Source organism: Castor canadensis, chromosome 7, assembly GCF_047511655.1.
Source record: "Castor canadensis chromosome 7, mCasCan1.hap1v2, whole genome shotgun sequence".
NCBI lineage: Eukaryota > Metazoa > Chordata > Mammalia > Rodentia > Castoridae > Castor > Castor canadensis.
Window position 1 is genome coordinate 128,020,000 of NC_133392.1, and position 21,212 is coordinate 128,041,211.

At 43.9% G+C, this 21,212-nt stretch overlaps 1 protein-coding gene and 1 non-coding gene across 5 annotated transcripts in view; both read right to left on the minus strand.

Annotated features, from left to right (window-relative positions):
- Window positions 1-3,435: 3,435 nt before the first annotated feature.
- On the minus strand, window positions 3,436-3,542 carry LOC141425127 (U6 spliceosomal RNA). The gene has a single exon (XR_012450219.1). It is a non-coding gene; the product is annotated as a U6 spliceosomal RNA (small nuclear RNA).
- A 2,716-nt stretch (window positions 3,543-6,258) lies between these two features.
- Akr1a1 (aldo-keto reductase family 1 member A1) overlaps window positions 6,259-21,212 on the minus strand; it is a 35,355-nt gene continuing 20,401 nt past the window's right edge. Inside the window, exons 1-11 of one of the 4 annotated variants that reach the window (XM_074080282.1) lie at window positions 18,718-19,024; window positions 16,937-17,027; window positions 14,624-14,673; window positions 12,176-12,265; window positions 9,347-9,466; window positions 9,025-9,176; window positions 8,216-8,411; window positions 7,718-7,917; window positions 7,378-7,450; window positions 7,183-7,269; window positions 6,259-6,400 (exon numbers count right to left, since the gene is read on the minus strand). In XM_074080282.1, the coding sequence (XP_073936383.1) occupies window positions 6,335-6,400; window positions 7,183-7,269; window positions 7,378-7,450; window positions 7,718-7,917; window positions 8,216-8,411; window positions 9,025-9,176; window positions 9,347-9,466; window positions 12,176-12,259 (978 nt within the window). In that variant the 5' untranslated portion in view covers window positions 12,260-12,265; window positions 14,624-14,673; window positions 16,937-17,027; window positions 18,718-19,024 and the 3' untranslated portion in view covers window positions 6,259-6,334. Of the gene's footprint in view, window positions 6,401-7,182; window positions 7,270-7,377; window positions 7,451-7,717; window positions 7,918-8,215; window positions 8,412-9,024; window positions 9,177-9,346; window positions 9,467-12,175; window positions 12,266-14,623; window positions 14,674-16,936; window positions 17,028-18,717; window positions 19,025-21,212 lie in introns of those variants that run through there. The other 3 variants (XM_020182986.2, XM_020182985.2, XM_074080283.1) reach the window with 3 other exon arrangements.

Genomic DNA, 21,212 nt, shown 5'->3' on the forward strand with positions numbered 1-21,212 from the left:
AGATTGGTGTTATCGGCCCCATTTCGTAGGAAAAAAAGCAAGGTACAGGGAAAGTGTGACTTGCTTAGAAAGTTACATGACAAGTTAGTAATGGAAAGCAGTATGCTTCATTTCCTGCAGCCGACTTAGTGAAGGATAACTGGCAGACTGAAAGGTTGCGCTTTCTTAACCCTGGAACATCATTCATTCCACCATGGCCCTGTCTACAGTGATAAGAATGGAGGCGGAGGAGTTATTTGCATATAGATTCAGGCACAGTAACCAGGAAACATTTCTAGGAAGGACTCTTACTCCAATCTCTCAAGGTTCAGGCGGGTTGAAATCTTTGTTGCTATAGACCGAGACCTGAAGAATAGCAATTCCAGACATGGTCTTTCCCATTATTAGCTGAATGACCTAAGCCAAGTCATGTAGCCTTCTAAGAGCAAATGTAAAATGAGAACGATGTTAATATCCACCTCTTAAGGATGTTGTGAGAATTAGAAGTCATTAGTGATGTGCCTGGCTCTTGCTAGCATTAAATGGTTAAATGGTTACCATACCTTGTATCATTGTGACTGGAGTTGGGATAAGAGGAGGGAAAACTTCTATAGGGTCTTTGCAGTCAGGACTATGGCCTGACAAACCCAGGCAAGTTACTTGTGTGACTTACTCATTCATTAAACAAATATTCATTGAACACCACTAATGTGCAAGGTTTTATACTAGGTCCTAAGGACAAAAAATATATATAGTCTCTGATCATGGTGAAACACACCTGTAATCCAATCACTCGCAGTGGGGCAGAGGCAGGAAGATCTGTAATTTGAGGCCAGCGTGGGATACAAAGAGAGACCTTATCTCAAAAAAAAATTTTTTTCTTTTTGTGGTTACTGGGGTTTGAAGTCAGGGCCTCCTACTTGCTAGGCAGATGCTCTACCACTAGAACCACTCTGCCAGCAGTTTTTTTGAGTTGGGTATTTTCAAAGCAGGGTCTCTAGAACTATTTGCCTGGGGCTGGCTTGATCCTCCTGATCTCTGCCTCCTGTGTAGCTACAATTACAGGAATGAGCCACTGGTGTCCAGCCCCCCCAAAAAATTTTTTTATGTAAAAAAGTGGAATATGGTGGTGTTAGCCTCTGGCTGGTGAGTGTTTGCTCCTTCCTTCTCCCCTTCAAAGTAGTTTTTTTATTTATTTACCTACTCACTTACTTATTGTGATACTGGGGATCGAATCTAAGGGCCTTGCACATGCTAAGCAAGCATTCTACCACTTACCTGTACGCCACCCCCAGCCTGAGAAATGCAGCTTTATGTAGTTAAGTCTCATTTTCACACTGGGGTGTGGTGGTACTCATCTGTAGTCTCAGCTACTCAAGAGGCTGAAGTGGAAAATCATGAATTTGAGGCCAGTCTTGGCAACATAACAACTCTCTCAAAATTCTGAATCTTTAAGCTTTTATTCAAAACAATATAATCAAATAATCGTTTTTGTTGAAATACTTGATGATTTCATGGTCTTCTCAAAAACATAGTACTTTGGGGGTGGGGAGGATGCAGTACTGAGGTTTGAACTCATTGCCTCACACCTGTAAAGCTCTACCACTTGAGCCATGTCTCCAGACCTTTCTTAGTACTTTGATATTCCAAACATCCTCTCTAGAAATCTACTGTTCTTATCTTTGGTTTCCCCTTTTTTTGGTTAATTGTCAAATCCTCGCTTTTCAGTGGCTTTGGGTATGGTTTGTGAATTCCTACACATCACTTTGTTTCATAAAATGTTGCATCTTTTTCAGAAATTGCAATTTCACTTTGCAATGTATATGCACTGAATTGTTCAGTTATTAAACAAAGAGGTAGAGAATGTTAATGTTAAGCAGAGTGAGATATTAGGATCAAGGTGGTTTGGTTTTCTTTTTTTAGTGCTTCTACCTCTGAGCTACACCCTCAGCCCCAATTATTTTTTTTTCTTTCGGTGGTACTAGGGTTTGAATTAGGGCCTTGTGTTTGCTAAGCAGGGGTTCTACCCCTTGAGTCAGGCCTCTCGTGCAGCCCAAGTACAATTTTTAAATAGTTGATTAGCAAATTATTTCCTGTTATAATGACTTTTGCTTCCTATTATAGACTGAGGGTACCCTCTACCCTCAAAATTCCTATGTTGAAGTCTTAAGCCCAACAACCCAGAATGTGGCTGTATTTGCAGATAGATCTTTAAGGAGGTAATAAAGTTAAAATGAGGTAATTAGGATGGGCCCTAATCTATGATTGATGTCTTTATAAGAAGACATTTGGGGGCTAGGAACGTGGCTCAAGTGGTAGAGTACCTGCCAAACACTCCGAGTGTGAACTGCCCTCAGTACTATCCTACCCTCTAAAAAAAACAACCCAAGAAGAAATTTGGACCCAGACGCATACAGAGGGAAGACAACAAGAAGACGTTTGAAGAAGATAGCTATCTTTTAGCCAAAGAGAGAGGTCTGAGACAGACTCCTCTTAGTTCTCAGAAGGAACCAATCTTTTTTTTTTTTTCTGTTGGCACTAGGGTTTGAACTCAGGACCTCATGCTTGTTAGGCAGGCACTCCTACCACTTGAGCTACTCCACCAGCCCAGAAGGAACCAATCTTAAGCCAGTGTGGTAACACACTTGGGAGGCTGAGAAGATAGGATCACTTGTGTCTGGGAGTTAAGACCCAGGTTTTGGAACAAAGCAAAACCCTGCCTTAAAAAGACAGTGGGAGAAAAAAAAATTCATGTCTTTTTCCATCTACTTTTTTTTTTAATTTTTTTATTATTCATATGTGCATACAATTCTCCCCCGTCCCCATCCCCTCCCTTACCACCCACTCCATCCCCTCCCTCTCCCCCCCATCCCCTCCATACCCAGCAGAAACTATTTTGCCCTTATCTCTAATTTTGTTGAAGAGAGAGTATAAGCAATAATAGGAAGGAACAAGGGTTTTTGCTAGTTGAGATAAGGATAGTTATACAGGGAGTTGACTTGCATTGATTTCCTGTGCATGTGTGTTACCTTCTAGGTTAATTCTTCTTGATCTAACCTTTTCTCTAGTTCCTGGTCCCCTTCTCCTATTGGCCTCAGTTGCTTTTAAGGTATCTGCTTTAGTTTCTCTGTGTTGAGGACAACAAATGCTAGCTAATTTTTTAGGTGTCTTACCTATCTTCACACCTCCCTTGTGTGCTCTCGCTTTTATCATGTGCTCATAGTCCAATCCCCTTGTTCTGTTTGCCCTTGATCTAATGTCTGCATATGAGGGAGAACATACAATTTTTGGTCTTTTGGGCCAGGCTAACCTCACTCAGAATGATGTTCTCCAGTTCCATCCATTTACCAGCGAATGATAACATTTTGTTCTTCTTCATGGCTGCATAAAATTCCATTGTGTATAGATACCACATTTTCTTGATCCATTCGTCAGTAGTGGGGCATCTTGGCTGTTAAAAATATGGAATGCTTCATGAATTTGCATGTCATCCTTGTGCAGGGGCCATGCTAATCTTCTCTGTATCGTTCCAATTTTAGTATATGTGCTGCCGAAGCAAGCACCTCCATCTACTTTTTATACCTTTCCCTCCACTGTGCCAGGTTTTTTGTTATTGTTGTTTTCTGTGGTGCTGAAGTCTGAACACAGGGCTGGAGTTTGCTAGGGAAACACTCCACCGCTGAGCTTCCTCCCTCATCCTGGGTTGTACTTGTTTTTCTTTTCTTTTCTTTTTTTTTGGTGGTGATAACTGGGGTCTGAACTCAGGGCTTCACTCTTGCTAGGCAGATACTGTGAGACACTCTACCACCCTCTGGGTTGTGTTTGTAATACACAAATCATGTCATGTTACTCCTGCTCAAAACCCTCCCATGGCTTTTCATTGTATTAAGGATTAAAAAACAAAATCAGTAACAACAAAAAAACCATCACTTCAGGGTCTGGGGGTATCACTCAGTGGCAGTGCTTCACACATATCATGCACAAGGCCCTGGGTTCAATCTCTAGCACTGTACAATTGATCAATCGGAACAACTTCTTAGGCTTTTCAGCAGCAGGCCACTCCCATTCCAGCGTAATTTCTTTTCTGTTTTTGGCAGTAGTGGGGTTTGAACTCAGGGTCTCATACTTACTAGGCATGCGCTCTAGTATCTGAGCCACTACCCCATCCCATTTTCATGCTAAGTATTTTTTTTAATTTTTATTTTATTCATATATGCATACAATGTTTGGGTCATTTCTCCCCCCTTCCCCCTGCTCCCTCCCTTACCCCCCCTTACCCCTTGCTACCTGGCAGAAACTATTTTGCCCTTATCTCTAAGTTTGTTGAAGAGATAGTATAAGCAATAATACGAAGGACCAAGGGTTTTTGCTAGTTGAGATAAGGATAGCTATACAGGGAGTTGACTCGCATTGATTTCCTTTGCATGTGTTACCTTCTAAGTTAATTCTTCTTGAACTAACCTTTTCTCTAGATCCTGGTCCCCTTCTCCTGTTGGCCTCAGTTGCTTTAAAGTATCTGCTTTAGTTTCTCTGCGTTGAGGGCAACAAATGCTATCTAGGTTTTTAGGTGTCTTACCTATCCTCACTTGTGTGCTCTCGCTTTATCATGTGATCAAAGTTCAACTCCCTTGTTGTGTTTGCCCTTCATCTAATGTCCGAATATGAGGGAGAACATATGATTTTTGGCCTTTTGAGCCAGGCTAGCCTCACTCAGAATGATGTTCTCCAACTCCATCCATTTACCTGCAAATGATAACATTTAGTTTTTCTTCATGGTTGCATAAAATTCCATTGTGTATAAATACCACATTTTCTTAATCCATTTGTCAGTGGTGGGGCATCCTGGCTGTTTCCATAACTTGGCTATTGTGAATAGTGCTGCAATAAACATGGGTGTGCAGGTGCCTCTGGAGTAACCTGTGTCACATTCTTTTGGGTATATCCCCAAAAGTGGTATTGCTGGATCATATGGTAGATCAATGTTTAGCTTTTTAAGTAGCCTCCAAATTTTTTTCCAGAGTGGTTGTACTAGTTTACATTCCCACCAACAGTGTAAGAGGTTCCTTTTTCCCCACATCCTCACCAGCACCTGTTGTTAGTGGTGTTGCTAATGATGGCTATTCTAACAGGGGTGAGGTGGAATCTTAGTGTGGTTTTAATTTTGTGCTAAGTATTTTTGAGATAGGTTCTCATAAACTCTTTGCCCAGGGCTGGCTTTGAACCACAATTCTCATGATCTCTGCCTCCTGAGAAGCTAGGATTAGAGGTACCCGGCTTCCAGCATTTCCTGCCTCCCTGTCTCCAAGCTCCCCACTCACTTTTAGTTTCTATCTTTAGTTTTTCCAACAGCTCCTTCCAGTTTCAAATCTTTTCCCTAAGCTGTCCAATTTGCATGGAATTCTGTTCCCACTCTCACCTCCTTTAACTAATTAATTTCTATTCAACCTTTAGATCTCAGCTGAATAAATAAGTAGGCTTCTCACCCTGCACGTCTTCAAACTGTAATTAAACTAATTATGCAATTACTTAAAGTCTGTCTCTGCAAGTAGACTATAGGGAACAATATGTCTTGGTTATAGCTATATCCCCAGGGTTTAGCATTGTGCCTAATCCACAAGTACCCAATAAATAGTCAGAATAAGAGCAATGTTTCACCTGGGAAACTAAAATCAGTTTTGTGTGACTGAAGTTTAGAGTCAGTTTAGTTATTTTCCAAAATCCTTCCTAAAATCTATTTATTGGTGGCCTCTGATGGGACTATAAAGTACTCGAGATAGGACCCTGGGTGTGGAGGGACAAGCTTTGAGCTTGATCCTGCCTCCTTCTGGTAGCCTCTATGCACACTGACTTTAGTACATGAGCAAAAAAGCCCTTGTCCACCTTTTAATGATTTTGCAAGCCAGGACCCCCAAACTTCCAAATATATATTTTTTGGGTTCTTCATATACCTAAACCTAGGCACTAATGAGGACTAGGGGTGGAGAGGTCCTTAGACCCAGCATTACCTTGAAACCATAAGACAGTCAGTGCCAGTATCACAATCCTGAAGTGACAAATTTTTGACATTCTTGGTAAGAACTATCTTAGGAAAGCATGCACTGCTACAAAATGCCACTAGATGGCACTAAACAAAGCAGAATTCTGCTACCTGCAGATCCCTCTGGAAGAAAGATAAAGCTTCAAAGGCCCAGCAGCCCTAGGCCTGTCATCTATGAGGGTTATCTTCTCTTGGTTTCCATTCCGGACCCAAAAAAACAAGTAACTCAAGCAAACAGTATGTATGTTCCAATGGCTTTTATTGATTCCCTCTTTCTAGGAGGTGGAGAGCTGGAAGAGAATTCAAGAAGCTGTAGTCTCAGTATGGGTCATTAAAGGGGTACAAAGGGTGTCCTGCATCTCTTGGGACCCTATTCCCATCCACCTGGAAAGAAATAGATGACTCCATTAGAAGGAATTAAAATCCCAAAGACCCAGTGCATTTTCTCCAAACTTTCTTGAACAATCACTATACCTAGCTATAGCATTATGCCAGATGACACTGGACAGACTCCAGTTTCAGAGAATGCCACAAAATTAACAGCATTCCAGCAGCAAACTCATAGCTTTGTACATAGCTGACTCTGCCCTTAAGAGTTTGCAGTCTCAACTGGGATAATGTGCCCAGGATCTAGTTATTTCCATATGTGCAGCAGACTTTAACACCACCCCATCCCCTCTAACCCTCTATCAAGGTCAAGAATGTCATCTGAGCTGGGTGCCAGTAACTCATGCCTGTAATCCTATCTACTCAGGAGGCAGATATCAGGAGGATTGCAGCTCAAAGCCAGCCTGGGCAAATAGTTCGCAAGACCCTATCTTGAAAATACCTAACACAAAAAGGGATGGTAGAGTGGCTCAAGGTGTAGACCCTGAATTCTAGCCCCAGTACCATAAAAAAAAAAAAAAAAAGTCTTCTTATGAGCTCTTCTTATATCATTTCACTGGGTTAATTTTACTGGATTGAAGAATTAAAGAACCAGGACTTGGACTCACAGACCTATATGCCTTAATTCCCTGACCTCAAGAAAAAGAGACCATTTCATTCAGGACAGCAATCCCACTAATAACATCCTGTCCCTCTTCTAACCATCAAGCCTGAGGCAAGACCTTGGCTACCCCACCTCAAATCTTTTTCCTTAACTCTGGGAAGTGATACATTCTTACTGTAATCATGGGCACAATATATCTCCAGTTTTTGTTCAGGGCGTCTAGCTGCTTCATCTCTTCTGGGATAAAGGTGAAGTCAAACACCTGGGGGACAGAAAAGCCAGCCTGGTGAGTAGAAACTGGGGTTCTCTAGAGGCTGAGGCCAGAACATATCTTAATGGGCTAAAGAAGATAGAACCCATGACCAAATACCTGGATGTTCTGAAGGATGCGAGAAGGAGTGACACTTTTGGGGATGCAGATCACTTTCCGCTGGACCTGCCACCTAAGGTGGGGCATGAAGGTAGATGAGAAAGAGTCAATATTCAGACACATTATTTTGGCCTCCATGTATCTTTCCCTAAACTCCTGGAACACCTGAGCCCCACTGGAATGGTGAACATGCCTCAGAGTGGCCTGCCCAGAGATCACATGCCAAGATTCTCAGCCTCACCCAGGTACTCAGATAAAGAATCTTTCAACCCTTGCCTCCCAACCAGGGACCCTCTCTGCCACCAAAGCCCTGTTTCCCATTCCCAAGAATGTCCCGCACCTGAGCAAGATCTGAGCTGGAGATCGGCCATACTTTTCAGCCAGTGCCAGGACCACTGGTTCCTCAAGCAGGACAGGCTCATCAGGATGTCGCCAAGCACGATCAGAGGAACCCAAAGGGCTATAAGCAGTTACCTCCAGGCCACGTGCTTGACAGTGGGCAATGAGTTCACTCTGAGCCAAGTATGGGTGGCATTCCACCTGAGCCAAGGAACAACCCATCATCATGGAGTGGCCACACCCAGCTTGCCTGGTCCCTCCTAGACATGCATGTCTGGACCAGCCCTCCATTGCTGAGTCCCCATGGCTCCTCAGCCCACTTTTTTCACTGTTTTCTATTGGTGATCTCATTCTCTCAGGACATCGAGCTCATCTTTATGTACAGGACTTCTGCATCAACACTTCTGACAACTTGCCAGCCATCTTCACTAAGGAGACTCATCACTGATGCTCTGTGCATACAACCCCTCCAACCCAACAACCTGCTTGCAGTACTTACCTGCAAGACAGCTGGGCGCACAGAGGCCACACTGAGTACATCATCGATCTGCCGACTGTTGAAGTTGGATAGGCCCAGTGCTCTCACCAGCCCCTTTGCCACCAGTGCCTCCAAAGCCTTCCAGGTCTCCTTATAGTGGATGGAGTCATAGCGGATAGTCCCATCATCATTCTTGGGGAATAAATTGTCTCCCCGCCTGAGTGAGACACAGCCCCACAAGTGTGGGCACAAATGTCAAGTATTGGTCCTGCCTGCCCATCCAGTCATTCTATGTCCTATACCCCAAGACCAGAGGGAGAAAAGTGCCAACAATAAGAAACAGCCACGCTTTTCCATCCTTGCAGATCATAACCCAGGTATTATGGGTTATACTCATTCCCCCTCCTCTTTTTCCTAAGCCCAGATTATATCTCCTCTTCTCTAAGAAGTTTTCCTTAATTCCTTCCTCCTGAGGGAGTTTTCTGCCCTTCTAGCACAGGGCACAGTGCTGATGGAAGACTCTTCTCATATCCTCTATGGAGGTTTACTCATGACCACAACCTCAGGGCCTAGCTTTGCGGGTTTCCTGAGTGAATAATGGAGCAGGAGGGACCACTGGGTTAACCTTAATGTACACACTATGTGTTCTCTTTTTATATAGCTAAGCACCTGCCTGCTATAGCAAAAAAGGTTAGGAGCCCATGTCAAGCTCCTCTGCTTGCCACACAGATGAGTTTTCCCATCCTGCTCTGCTGCTATAACTTATAACAAATTACTAACACTTTATACCTAGCCCCCAACTTCCAGATAAAGACCCTGGCAAGGCTCACTCAAAGGCATAAGGCCAGTGAATCAGGTATAGGTCCAAATACTCCAGCTGGAGGTCAGCCAATGTCTTCCGAAGGGCATCCTCCACATCCTCAGGGTGGTGCTTGGTGTTCCAAAGCTTGGATGTCACAAACAGCTCCTCTCGAGGCACTGCCTGGGGAAGGAACAGAGTCCATAAAGAAAAGAGCCCTGGGCATCCAGTTTTACCCACCCTCACCTCTAGGAAAAGAGCCAGAAAGATGCTGATGCCAGACACCCTCAGCCAAGCCCCAGCCCAGCCTCTAAGCTCTTGTACCCTATTCTCTCAGTATCCTCATTCCTTACCTTGCCTGGTCCCACATTCTCCTTCAGGGCCTCTCCAATCTCAGTCTCATTGCCGTAGACAGTAGCACAGTCAATGTGGCGATAGCCTACACTAAGGGCATATTTAATGGCTGCTTTTACCTGTCAGGTGAGAGGAACAGAGGTTTCAGTTCTGTTGGTCTGGGTCAGAAACTTCTCCCACCAAGGGTCATTGTTAAGAAAGCAGGAATATATGAGAACCATCCATGCAGTGGGGGTGGAGGGAGTGAAAAGATGAAAGATGATTCGAGAGTAGTGTCTAAAAGCCTCTTCAGTAACCCCAAACCCTTTGTCCTGCCCCAACCCCACTACTCAAGCCATCTTAGCAGGGCCCAGTCAAAAACTGATGATAAGATCCTAGCACCTAGTATAAACATTTTAGTGAATTTATGTATTTGCATGTACGTGTGTTGCTAAGGCTTGAATTTGGGGCCTCAGTGAGCTAAATCCCTAAATCCAGCAATTTTTTTTTTTTTTTTTTTTGGTGGTACTGGGTTTGAACTCACACTAGCTAGGCAGGTGCTCTAACACTTGAGCCACGCCACCAGTCCTTTTTTGTGTTGGGTATTTTTGAGATAGGGTCTCATGAACTATTTGCCTGGGCTGGGTTCAAAAGGGTCTCATGAACTATTTGCCTGGGCTGGGTTCAAACTGCAATCCTGATCTCTGCCTCTCAAGTAGCAAGGATTACAGGTGTGAGCCACCAGCACCTAGGTTTTTTTTCAGGTGGGACTGGGGTTTGAACTCAGGGCTTCATGCTTGCAAAGTAGGCGCTCTACTGCTTGAGCTATGCTGCCAGTCCATTTTTCTCTGGTTATTTTAGAGATGGGGTTCTCATGAACTATTTTCCTGGACTGGTCCTCCCAATCTCAGCCTTCCAATAAGCTGGGACTACGGGCATGAGCCACCGGTGCCTGGCAAATATTATTTTTAACTAGAAGATGAATGGAGAAATAGGTGAGAACAAAAGTATAGATCGTAGAAGTTCCCAGCCCTGAGAAGCTGATTAGAAAAAAATTCCTAGGCCAAGGCCATATAGGGAGAGACCCTTACGGAGCCACATACATAGAGGGAGCTCTGAGATCTCCAACCAATAAGAGGTGAGGGATGGAGGGAATTTAGGAAGGGAAAGAAGTGAGATGGAAGCTTGGCCTAGAGTACTTTGATGGGGAAAAAAGAACGCAGGTACCAAATAGAAAGATGGGTCAGTCAATTTGATAAAAACCAGACTAAGAAACATGGCATCAGATGCAGAAACAAGTGCACCAGGACCTTGCCACAAAGCACCCAGGGCATAGCATTCAAAATCTCCATCTGAGTACACCTCTCATTACCCAGATGCACTTCCTTTACTGCCCTCCAACCAGACCCCTGCTGCTCTATGCCCCTCACTTGGGTCAGTTCTGGCCTCCACCCAATCCCTGAACCAATTCCTTATTCCTAGGCTGTGTCAAGTACTTGCCCAGAACATAGGGACCCTGGGTCCAAGATCCTAAGCAGCTGTGGGAAAGAAAGTAAAAAGGGAAAAAAGGCAGAGATCATTCAACCACACCATATATACCACCCTATATCCCAGACAGAAGAGGCTGCTCTCCCAAACTTAATCTCTAAGTCTGTCTTCACCCTAACTCAGATTTCCCAAGAAAAAGGAAGGAATCCTGAGTAAATGCCTCACCCCAGGTTAGAGCTGAATCTTAGTTATGGCAATCCTAAAAAGGCAGGTCCCATTCCCAGGCTTTTGTTGGCTGGAAGTTTCTACATCAGAGGTTGGTAAACTACCTACTTTTTTACCCCCAACAGCCCTGGAGCTAAGAGCAGCTTTTACATTTATGTAAATATGTGTATACACACACACACACACACACACACACACACACACACACTTTTTTTTTTTTTTCAGTACTAGGGCTTGAACTCAGGGCCTTCACCTTGAGCCACTCCACCAGCCCAATTTCTTTTTTTTGTGAAGGGTTTTTCAAGATAGGGTCTCGTCAACTATTTGCCCAGGCTGGCTTCGAACCAAGATCCTCCTGATCGCTGCCTCCTGAGTAGCTAGAATTACAGGCATGAGCCACCAGTGCCCAGCCTCTTTTTTTGAAATAGGGTCTCACTATGTTGCCCAGGCTTACCTCCAATTGTCAATCCTCTTGCCTCAACCTCCCAAGTAGCTGGCATTACAGGCATGATCCTCCACACCTGCTATAACTCTTACATTTTTAATGAATACCTACTAAATAGTTATATAAGAACATAATCAGGGCTAGTGGAGTAACTCAGATGGTAGAGTGCTTGCCTGGCAAATGGGAGACCCTGAGTTTAAACCCCACTACCACCAAAAAAAGGAAAAAGTTCGTGGATCTTTGGTCTACACAGTTGACCCAGTAATTCTTTAAATCTTGACACCTTCTATGTGCCTGGACTGTGCACTAAGAAGTGGCTCCAGTCCTCAAAGATCCCAGTATGGGTGAGGAGACATGATGACAGCACAGGGTGGTAAATCCCATATTAGGACTCATAGCAAAGAAGCCCCGTGTCTGCCATAGCACTCAGTGCAGATGCAGTTAGAGATAAGGGTCTTTCTATGCCCTTAGCCCTGCTGAGCCCCTTAGTCTTTCCTCTGAGTTAGCTGGGGAAGCCAAGGGCTCTCCATTGTCCCTTCTTCCTTCATCTCTTCTCACTGCCCTACAGGCTCATCCTCATCAGAAGTAGTTCTGATGCCTGCTAAGGAAAATGCAGGGCCCTTCTCCTAAATCCCCTCCTATTCCCTAGCAGAAGCTTAAGTAGTTGTTCTCCTCTTCCCCCATCCCTCACCTGGCCAGGCTCACTCTTCCAGGTGCCCAGGCCTATCAGGGGCATCTTCTGCCCAGTGTGCAGGAGAACACAGGAAGCTGCCATCACCCCCTGAAACACAGATGGGAAGAAAATGATGAGGGGGTTAGTGCTATTGCTTGGGCTTCAGCCATCACTGGTCAAGAAGTGTACAAAATGGGTCAGGAAGGGAGTAAAGATCAGGGAAGAGGGGTAGATGTGAGAAACAAATATGTGGCTATGTATTGCCTGTGAGCAGAAGTGGAGACAAGGAACCCAAAACCAGCCAAACCTGGTAGCTCCTGGACAAACACTGACCAGACCACCAGCCTGGCTGTCTTTCATTCAACCAAGCTAAAGGTCTGTGTTAACAAGCTTCTATAATCTAGCGATAGAGTGATTGATTGCCTAGCATGTACAAGGTTCAATCCCTAGCGCCACAATAAATAAATAAGTAGCTAGAGATAGATCGATGATAGATAGATAGATAGATAAATAGACAGACAGACAGATAGATAAGCAGGGAGCGATGATACAAGTATGAAATCCTAACACTCAGGCAGGCTGAGGCATAAAGATCACAAATTTGAGCTGGCCTGGGCCACCCTCAAACTATAAGACTCTTTCTCAAAACCCCAAAAACTAAAACAAAAATGAGCTCCAATATCTAAAAACAAAGGTGGGGTGGCTCCCCAGAAGACCAGCCTTGAGTAAATAAGGTCTGAAACCAGTTTAAGATAGGCAAAGGCCATTATGAAACAGAGACCAATATAGCAGAATAGGCCCAGGAAAATACTATATCTCTGATGATGAAATAAATGTTCCCAGGAGTTTGTTAGGACCAGAGACTCTCTGATCACTCTCACACAGGTCTCATCAGCCAAGCTGAGCGGCCTGAATGGGCTCCTACATAAGAAGTATAACACTTACCATTTTTTGGATGAGGAAATAGGCTTATAGAGGTCAAGTTATTTGGCCCTAATCAATAGCTAAAAGTGGCAGAACCAAGGATACAAGGAGAAGCTAATAGAAAAAGGCAGATAAACACATATCTATAAAAATATATGGCTCACAACAGACATACGTATAATATGCTAAGAAAAGGAAGTAAATTCCACAGGGCAAGGACCAAGTAATAATTGACACTGGCTTTTAAGAGTGTATTAGACTGTCCCAAGAGTCAAGGGGGAAACCTCTTTCCAACAGGGAAATTAGACACACAATTTCAGTGCAACAGAAAAGTAGTGAACTATAAATCTAAGAATATTTCCAACAGAACAAAGCAGATATTTAGAGAATCCCTCTTTGGAAAGCTATGAAAATTATCCAAATGGCCCAAGAATACGCAGTCAGCCAATGTTGAATTTTCCAGGCCTGGAGACACACATTTAAACAGTGTTCCTGCCTTCCTTCTGTTTATGGTCATGGTGGGAACAACAGATGCTATCAGTGTAATGTGATAAGGCTTTGACCAAAATCTGTACAAGGGCTGCACAAGGGCAGCAGCAAAGAGTAACCTAGCTAGGATGGCTTCTTGGAGGATGGTGTCTTGGAGGTGACATCGGAGTTAAGTCTTTAAAAAAGAATGAATGAACAGGCATTATCCAAGAGAAAAAGAAAGAAATGTTCACTGCAAGAGTCAATGAGGTAGAAATAACCTTTCCCCTTGATCATATCAGTACCACAAATATTGCTCTCCTAGGATTGATTTCATTACCAACAATACCTTTATGACTATAACCTTTGTTTCCAAGTTTTGAAAGACCTCTGGTAGACCAGGTAATAACACAAATTGTGAATCAAAACTGTCTTTCCTAATACTTTATAGGAGGAATGTGCTGGCCTGCTGCTCCCAAGCTGTGTTCCAGGGCTTGATGTCCAAACAGTAACTTGTTGGCCTCTCCCAGATTTCCCAGTAAACATGAGAGGGCTCTGAAATTACATCTGGGGTAGCAGCTTGAACAACAAAAAAAAAAGCCTGGCCTACAGAGGACAAGGAAGAAACCTGAATTTTGCTTCTCTCTTTCTTTTGTAGATGAAATTGAAAACCAAAGGGGCTGGGTCTTGAGGGGCAGGGATCAAATAGGTAGGAAGACCTAATGAAGATCTTCGAAGAACAAGGACTTTTCAAGAGGAGAGTGGATGGGCCACAGTAGAAGAAAGATGTTTTTCCCTAGGTTAGAAAGTCATTCTCAGCCAGCTGTGACTTCCTGACCCTCTGCCTAAGATATAAGATAGCAACTTTCCAGTCTAGCCCTGCATTAAAAGACTCCAGGCTCTGAGCTTGTCAGGAAATGCCTAGCTAGGCCTCTGTCAACAGTCAGAAACCCCCATATTACCCCCAGATATGAAAGAGAGAGGTTGGGTATGGGGGAAGTGGGAAAGGGTAGCTTCAGATTTTATTATTCCCAACTCAGCACTTTAGTTCCTTCACCCAGGGACTCAGTTTACCTTTCTCAGAGATGTCTGTAGTTGCTGTCTGGATGCAGGGAACTTGACAGCTTGGAACAAAGAGGAAGCAGTATTTACATGAGTGTTTCCTGGTTGTGGGGGCTTCTCCTATGCCTTCCACAAATGTTAGTGTACCTTGGTGTTTTATTCCCAATCCTCTATTCACTCCCTAGTCAAGTTTCTGTTTTCAGTTATCACCTTAAGTCCTGATTCTCCCACTCCCCACCCCCAGCTCTGTATGTTCAACTCCCTCAGGGTCTCTCTACTAACATGTTCCATAAGTGTCAGATTTAACATGTCCAAAACTGTGCTCATCAAATGCAGCAGCAGCCTGGTACTGGTGGCTCATGCCTATAATCCTAGCTACTCAGGAGGGAGAGATCAGGAGGATTGCTGTTCGAAGCCACAGCCCAGGCAAATAGTTCAAGAGACCCTATCTTGAAAAAAATCCACCACAAAAAAGAGCTGGTGGAGTGGGTAATGGTATAGGCCCTGAGTTCAAGCCCCAGCACCTCAAAAAAAAAAAAAAAATTCCAATAGCAGAGTGCAAAATAGTTCAGATTCTGGTGTGGCACAGGACTGGCCTTGAATTTTAGCTCCACTATTCTCAAGAGATAATGTATCTAACCACTTTGTACAGCACCTGCCCCATTCTCTCCTTTCTGTATACTCTATTTCACCAGTAACTCAAGGCCCTGGATAACAAGTATTAAAGCAAACCAGACATCATGTTCACATTATTATCCATGAGACCTTTTAAAAAGCCAAATAAGGAGGCTTGTAGAACAGCTTAAATGGTAGAGTATCTGCCTACCAAGCACAAAGCCATGAGTTCAAATCCAATAATGGAAAAAAAAAGTCATGTAAGGGGGCTGGAGGTATAGCTCAGTGGGAAAGCACCTTCTTAACATATACAAGGTCCTGGGTTCAGTCACTAGCATCACAAAAAAAAAAAAAAAAAAAAGAAGTTAACCATTGATAGAAACTGTATAAACAGTATAAAGCACTTCTCTGCATTACAACTGCTTAGAAATCTACAATTTTAAGTAGACTTAAAAAAAAAAAAAAAAAAGCCAGGCACTGGTGGCTCATGCCTGTAATCCTAGCAACTCAGGAGGCAGAGATCAGGAGGATCATGGTTTCAAGCCAACCTGGGTAAACAGTTCAGGAGACCCTATTGAGAAAAAAACCATCACAGAAAAAGGGCTGGTGGAGTGGCTCAAAGTATAGGCCCTGAGTTCAAGCCCCAGTACCATAAAAAAAAAAAAAAAAAAAAGGCCAGTGTAGCCAAGTACAGCATGCCTCCAGCACTTAGGAGGCAGAGGCAGGAGGATTGTAAATTTGAGACCAACTTGAACTACAAAACAAGGCCCTGTCTCAGAAAGAAAAAACAAAAAATAACAAATCAGGCTGGGGTGTAGCTCAGTGCTCACCTAGCAGGCAAGAAACCCTGGGTTCATGGTTCATTCCCTAGCACAGCAAAACAAACAACAAAAAAAAGTAAAGAAAGTATTTGCAGTTCCTTTGAGGCAATCTTTTTTCTTTTTTGGGGAAGGCCAATACTGGGGTTTGAACTCAGGGCCTCAAATTTGGTAGGTGAGCACTTTACTACTTCAGCCATGCTTCTAGTCCCCCTTTGAGGTATTTCTTGATGGGTGGTAGGGGAAGGTAGAATGTCTTCTGTACTTCTAAAGAAGCCAGCTTGGAAAACCACCTTAAATATGTAATATTGGTCCCTGTAATGTTCTTCTGTTTGCTGGGCTAAAAATCCTGTTAATACTTGTAAATATAGAAAAAAATATTGATTGGTTTAAAACATTGTGTAAAATGGGTGCTGGTGGCTTATACCTATAATCCTAACTACTTGGGAAGCAGAGATCAGGAGGATCATGGTTTGAGGTCAGCCAGCACAAATAGTTTGAGAGACTTCATCTCCAATATAACTAAACCAAAATGGACTGGAGAGCACCTGTTTTGCAAGTTCAAAGCCCTGAGTTCAAATTCCAGTCCCATAAAAAAAAAAGACTGCAATAATACTTAATATACTTCTTTTTTTCTTTTTTTGTTATGCTAGATATCAAATCCTATGCTAGCAAAGTGTCTACCACTGAGCTACACTACTAGTCCCAAGGATGTACCCTTTTTTTTTGAAACAGGATCTCCCTATGTTACCCAAGGTGTTCTTTAACTCATGAACTCAAAGTGATCATCCTGCCTCAGCCTCCCAAGTAGCTGAAACCACCACCATAAGCCACCACACCTGGCTCATGTTCTTGCTGCTATAAGCAAATAGAAAAAAATTTAAATACATACTAGTTGAATGTAGTGTCTGCACCTGTAATCCCAGCTACTGGTGAGGCTGCATCAGGGAGATCTGGAATCCAAGGTCAGCCAAGCAACAAAGCTGAGACCCCATCAAAAAATAAATGAATAAATAAACTTCTGAAAACATATACTTCCTAAATCTTCTTCCAGTCCATCCACTTCTACCTCCAACCAACACTGCTGTAGCTCTGATTACCAGCATCCCTTATCTAAATCAAATTTCTCCCTTCCAGTGTGGCCCCTTGTCCAAAATCCATTCACCCAAATCCAACCATGTGACTCCAGGCTCAACTCTTCAGCAATTCTCCCCTAAACCCAGGATAAAGTTCAGACTCCATCAAAACCTGGCTCTTAGCCAGGCACCAGTGGCTCACTCCAGTAATCCTAGAAACTCGGGAGATAGAGATCAGAGGATCATGGTTCCAAGCCAGCCAGGGTAAATAGTTTGTGAGACCCTATCTCAAAAAAAATCCAACTCAAAAAAGGGTTGGTGGAATGACTCAAAGTGTAGGCCCTGAGTTCAAACTCCAGTACCAAAACAAAACAAAACAAAACAAAAAACTGGCTCTTGTGGGGAACCAGAGGCTGAGATAGGCAGGTTCAAGGAACCCCATCTCCAAAATAACCAGAGCAAAATGGATTGGAGGTGGGGCTCAATCGGTAGAATGCATGCTTCGAAAGTGTAAATCTGAGTTCAAATCCCAGTACCGCCAAAAAAAAAAAAAAATGTATTTGCAGCTTCTTTTCTTTCTTTTTTTGACGGTACTGGGGTTTGAACTGAGGGCCTTGCATTTGCTAGACAGGCACTTTACCACTTCAGCCATGCCTCCAGTCATACCTACTTCCCCAGACTTCATCAATCACTACCTGCTAACTACTGCTCATCCTTTTACTAGCACTTCCAAATTTCTCCCTCCTCCCAGAAATTTACTAATTGCTTGTACACATCATGGCATTTTTGTGTGTGTGTGTGCACTGATAGCCTGGGCGCACTGATAAATTTTTTCGTTTGTTTAAATGTTTCCCCCTCAAACCTGGGTCATCTGTCTGAATCCTTAACACACACACACACACACACACACACACACACACACACACACACACGGGGAGGGCGGGGTCGGAGAGAGGGAGAGGAAGGAGGAGAGACAGGCAGGCAGGCACGAATAGGAGATCAGGTCTGATCAGAACCATCAAGACTCTTCTAGGGAGACTCTTCTAGGGAGATCATGGAGCCCTGAGTAGGGTAGACTGAACGGAAGAGTCAATAGTAGCCCCATCCTGTAAAGGTTCAGATCAGATTCCACAGAATAACATGCCCCTGCTTCTCCTGACCCAAAGCCAGTGCTTGAGCAAGCGATTTTCCCGCCCCCTCCCCACCTTCCCGCCACTTCTGAGAAGCATTCCTACACCACAGCAAATCCAGAGCCACTGGAAAAACCGTGCAGATGAGTTAACAAAAAGAAGATGGCAACCAAAATTTACAAAGCATCTAATAAGTTCCCGGCGCTTTCAAAGGTTTACCACTAAGTTCTCGATACAGTGCGGGTATTACTGCTCATCACTGCGGAGAAAACAAGAGATTGAGAAACTGCTAACTTATCCAAACAAAATCACATAGACTATAGGAAGAAGAGCTCAAATCCGAAACCAAGTCTCCTCGCGTCAGATGTCCTCGCTCTCCGTTCACTATCTGGGGCGGCCCCCCTCTACTGAAGAACCGAGGCCACCTGCTCCGAAAGAAAGATGGGCCCGCAGCAGGAGGAACTCACCTCGGAACAAGCACAGAGCACACACAACACAGAGAGGCCTAGACTCAGTCCCGCCGGGCTAAGGATCCAAGGGTCTCAACTCAAGTCTGGCGGTGAGAAGGAAGCTCCGCCCTCAGGGGGCTGGGGCGGGGCCTGCGCAGGCTGGACCCGCCCTCCCGCGTCCTGTCTGGGAGCAAAGTGGGTGGCAGCCGGAGCCAGGAGGCCCGTGTTCCTCCCTGGATTCAGAATGTCTCAAGGACCAGAACTCGGACTCTCCACGGAGATCATTTGGAGAGCTCGGGGCCCAAGCATTATAGCCGCGCCAGGCAAGGGAAGTGGCCCTGGGGACGGACACCCGCGCGTCTCGCTGGCCCACAGTGCACTGCGCGCTGCCATCGATCTTGTCTAGCCCTGGGTTCCTGTCCTTCCAGAGGAAGAAAGACCTCTTGTCCTGCCACGTGGGAGGTTCTTCTGGCCACCCTCTCCCTTGTGTCCCTAGAGTGGGATTGGCTGAATTCTCAGAGCTCATCTAAGTCGGCCCCGTGGTTTAGTTCATGCAAACTGAGTCCCAGAGAACAGCCATAACACAAAGGTTGACCAGAACAGAAAATGTGGCCTTTCCAGAACCAGTTCATGATACCTCAACCTGGACCATAGACCCTGGCCACATATTTATGTGCCAGGCACTATGCTAAAGATTTTGTAAATATGGTTCGATTGAGTCATCACAACTCCAGAAGGGGCATACTCTTAATTATTTTTATTTATTTATTTTTGAGAACAAGGTCTGGCTATATTGCCCAAGTTGGCCTCAAGCTGGGCTCAAACAATTCTATTGCCTCGGCTTCTGGAGTAGTTAGCACTACAGGCCTGCACTGCCCCACCTGGTTTGCTCTAATTTCCTATAAACATTTTTATATTATAGTATACCATGTGTATTAAAAAAATGCCCAAATCTTATATACAGCCCTGTTTTGTTGGTGGTGGTTTTTTGCAATGTAACCACAATCCAGCACCAGAAGCCTGTGAAGGATTCATTTTATAGATTAGACTCAGAATATTAAAGCTTTTAAACTGTGCCAAGTCACAGAGCTATTAAATTACAGATCTGAGATTTGAAATAGCTTTTACCAGTTTAGATTGAGAGCTATCTTGCATTTAAGAGGCTTTTTTTACCCCTTTGGCAGGAGTGGATAAGACACAAGTTTGGCCAGGTGTATCTCCGCCTTTTCCCACACCTGTTTCCCCTGCCCCTTCTCTACACCCTCAACACCTCTACCCATCTCCCTACCACACACACCCTATTACTCCCTGTTGTCTCTCTAATATAGTGTTGGGGGTGGGGGCAGGGGGGAGAAATGACCCAAGCCCCAAGCCTTGTATGCACATATGAATAATAAAAGAAAAAAAAAAAGAAATGTTTAAAGGAAAAAAAAAAAAAGATAGTCTCATGGGCAAGATGCCCAATATATCACACCAACTATCCTAATAAAGACACTCAGATTCCAGTTCATGATATCAGAAATTAGGATCCCTCAAACACATCTTAGTCCAGCAAAGACTTAACATCAAGAGACACAGGCTGTGTATCCCACTGCTTCTATCATCTTCTTCAAGATCTAATGAACTAGCTTTTTTTTTTTCCTGCTGAGAATGACCTCTTAAAAGTCTGAAGTGCAGTACCCAGAGAGTAACTTTGCCAACCAATGAACTGCTGAGTCACTGCTGTAACCCAGCTCCCTCTTTCCCCAACTCTGGGGCTCTTAGTTCTGTGTACACCGATTGTCACATGCAAGATGCAACTCAGCCTAACCCTTCAAGAATTTTCTTGTCATCTTGAAGATGTACTGTTTTCTAAAACTGATCTGAGCCAGGCACAGTGGTACAAGACTCTAATCCCAGCACTCAGGGAGTGGAGGCAGGAGAGCAAGTTCAAGTACAGCCTCCACTACATATCTATACCCTGTCTTAAAAAGCCGAAATAACAATAAAAAATAAATACACAAATAAATAAATTGATTTCCTGAGAACACATTACTGCTTTCACAAACAAACTTCTCCCATTTTACAAAAGACTTGCATTTCAACAGTCTTTCAGTGTTTCAGTGTGGGATTTGAATTCAGGGCCTTCACCTTGAGCCACTCCACTAAGCCTATTTTTGTGATTTTTTTTTTGAGATAGGCTCTCGAGAACTATTTACCCTTATGTAAGTCAAATTACCTCCAATTCCTTTTTTTTTTTTTTTAAGATACTGGGTCTAGCTATGTTACCCAGACTGCTTTTAAACTCCTAGGCTCACATGATCTTCTTTCTCCCGGAGTAAGTAGGCCTAGACAATTCGTTGTTTTCAAAACTATTGGTTAGCCAGGCACCTGTGGCTATGCCTGTATTTCTAGCTACTCAGGAGGAGGCAGAGATCAGGAGGATCAAAGTTCGAAGCCAGCCCAGGCAAATAGTTCAGGAGACCCTATCTCAAAAAACCCTTCACAAAAATAGGGACGGTGGAGTGGCTTAA